This window comes from Myxine glutinosa, chromosome 8 (assembly GCF_964187855.1).
Source record: "Myxine glutinosa chromosome 8, kmMyxGlut1.1, whole genome shotgun sequence".
NCBI lineage: Eukaryota > Metazoa > Chordata > Myxini > Myxiniformes > Myxinidae > Myxine > Myxine glutinosa.
In genome coordinates this window covers 144,352,791-144,354,505 of record NC_136268.1, presented here as the reverse complement: position 1 = coordinate 144,354,505, position 1,715 = coordinate 144,352,791, and the positions used below count along the sequence as shown (strand labels likewise).

At 49.6% G+C, this 1,715-nt stretch overlaps 1 protein-coding gene across 1 annotated transcript in view; it reads left to right on the top strand.

The window, feature by feature from the left end:
* Nucleotides 1–836: 836 nt before the first annotated feature.
* Nucleotides 837–1,715, top strand: part of LOC137432971 (annexin A4) — a 184,060-nt gene continuing 183,181 nt past the window's right edge. Inside the window, exon 1 of the mRNA XM_078783800.1 lies at nucleotides 837–1,022. Within this exon, the coding sequence (XP_078639926.1) occupies nucleotides 927–1,022 (96 nt within the window). The 5' untranslated portion in view covers nucleotides 837–926. The remainder of the gene's footprint in view (nucleotides 1,023–1,715) is intronic.

Below are 1,715 nucleotides of genomic sequence, written 5' to 3'. Positions count from 1 at the left end.
GTAAGGAGCAGGTAAGCTCGGAGGCAACTGCAGTGGTGGAGGTGTGCAGGTGGGTAGACCCACTGGGAGAGGTACACGTCGCAGCCCAGAAATTGTACGAGGGCACCGGGAGATGAATCGGGGGAGTGAGACCCCAAATTGAAAAGCACCACAGTTTGGCCAATGGGAATTGGTTTTTAGAACCCATAGTGTAAGAGGGCCAATGGTTGGGCCGGAGAAAGACCCCGGGTAGTGTAAAGTTGTTAAAGTCATTTAGGAAATAGTTAGGATTGATGAACCTGTCGCACCATACGCAGCCACTTACCTGTGGTGATGATGATGACTCCACACCTGTGTTTTCTTTGGTTGTGTTGCAGGAGATGAATTGCTGTGTGGATTGTGAGACGCATCACGACGTGGATGAGACATTGGGGTGATTCCATCTCTCCCTCCTTAGGAGGGACTGATGATGAATTGGTGATGGCAAATTTTGATGTGCAGTTGGAGATGGCAAATTTTGATGAGAGTTGAAAATGGCAAATTTGATTGGTTAGGAGGGAGAGAAGACGAATTTGGTTTATGGGAGGAACGGGGAAGACAGTAGGGATGTTTGTCGATTTGTAAAGTAGATGTTTATGGGTAGTGTTGTGTTTTGTGGATGCAGTAAGGGGTAAGGGAGGGGCCATGTAGGTTACCTGGTGGGGGGGGGCGTACGATAGGAACGTACCTGTCTCACCTGGTTCCCATGTGCCCCCAGTGTGCATCACCTTACATTGCGTGCACTTTTGCGCCCTTACCACCTTACTCACTTGTCTGCTTCTTTTGTCTCCCACCTCCGAGGATCTGGCTTTGGGGTAGAGAGAGAGGAGAGAGAGGTGCTGGCTGCGCAGTTGTGGGCCTGCACTTTCGCTGTTTGCTGCCGGGATCGATACACCATATGGACCGCAATGTTTGTGGCCACCCACAATGGACCGCAGTTCGTTTGCGGCCAAGCACCACCCGGGGATGGACCTATGGGTCAACGTGGCACCTATGCCATACAGGTGAACCACTAATAGTTAACACCAAGTGCACCACAAGAAGAGCAAGAGACACCTGCAGGGTTAGGGGTTGTCGAATTTATTTTGATTCCAATGAACAATGGTGACTGCACCGATTGGTGGTGGGGTGGTGCTTTTGATGCTGGGAAAGGGTGCTCTGCACGTTATTAAAGGCCGTCGGCCACAGAGCACTCGTGGGTTGGTGTATCGATGCTGGCAAGCGCGCTCTCTCTATGCATAACATCTGCATGTGTTCCTCCAAAGACAGGTCCTGGATCGTAGTGTAGATATCAGCGTAATCTTGTAAATAATGCTCCCTACCGGCTGTATGTGTAGTTTGCGAATTCTTTCCGGATTCGGTTATCCTGTGGGTGTGTTTCTGTGAGGAGAAGGGTGCAACGTCGCAGGGGGACATATTTACTCATTTGTGAATATCTGTAAAACTGTCGCACTCAAGGGTAGAGTTAATAGTAGAGGGAACTACATTGCGTGCCACACTAAAGTAGGTAAAAATTTATCGGGTCGGGACGCCCCGAGGGTAGAGAAGGGTGCAATGTTGCGAATATGGAATTTGGCCTCCATATCCGCTTGTAAATATTCCCCTATTTTCTCCAATACTCCCCAACTTTCCCCAATCCCCCATTCCCTAGTCCCATTGCATGTAAATAACAATCAGTAGAGCCGACCTTCCCCTTA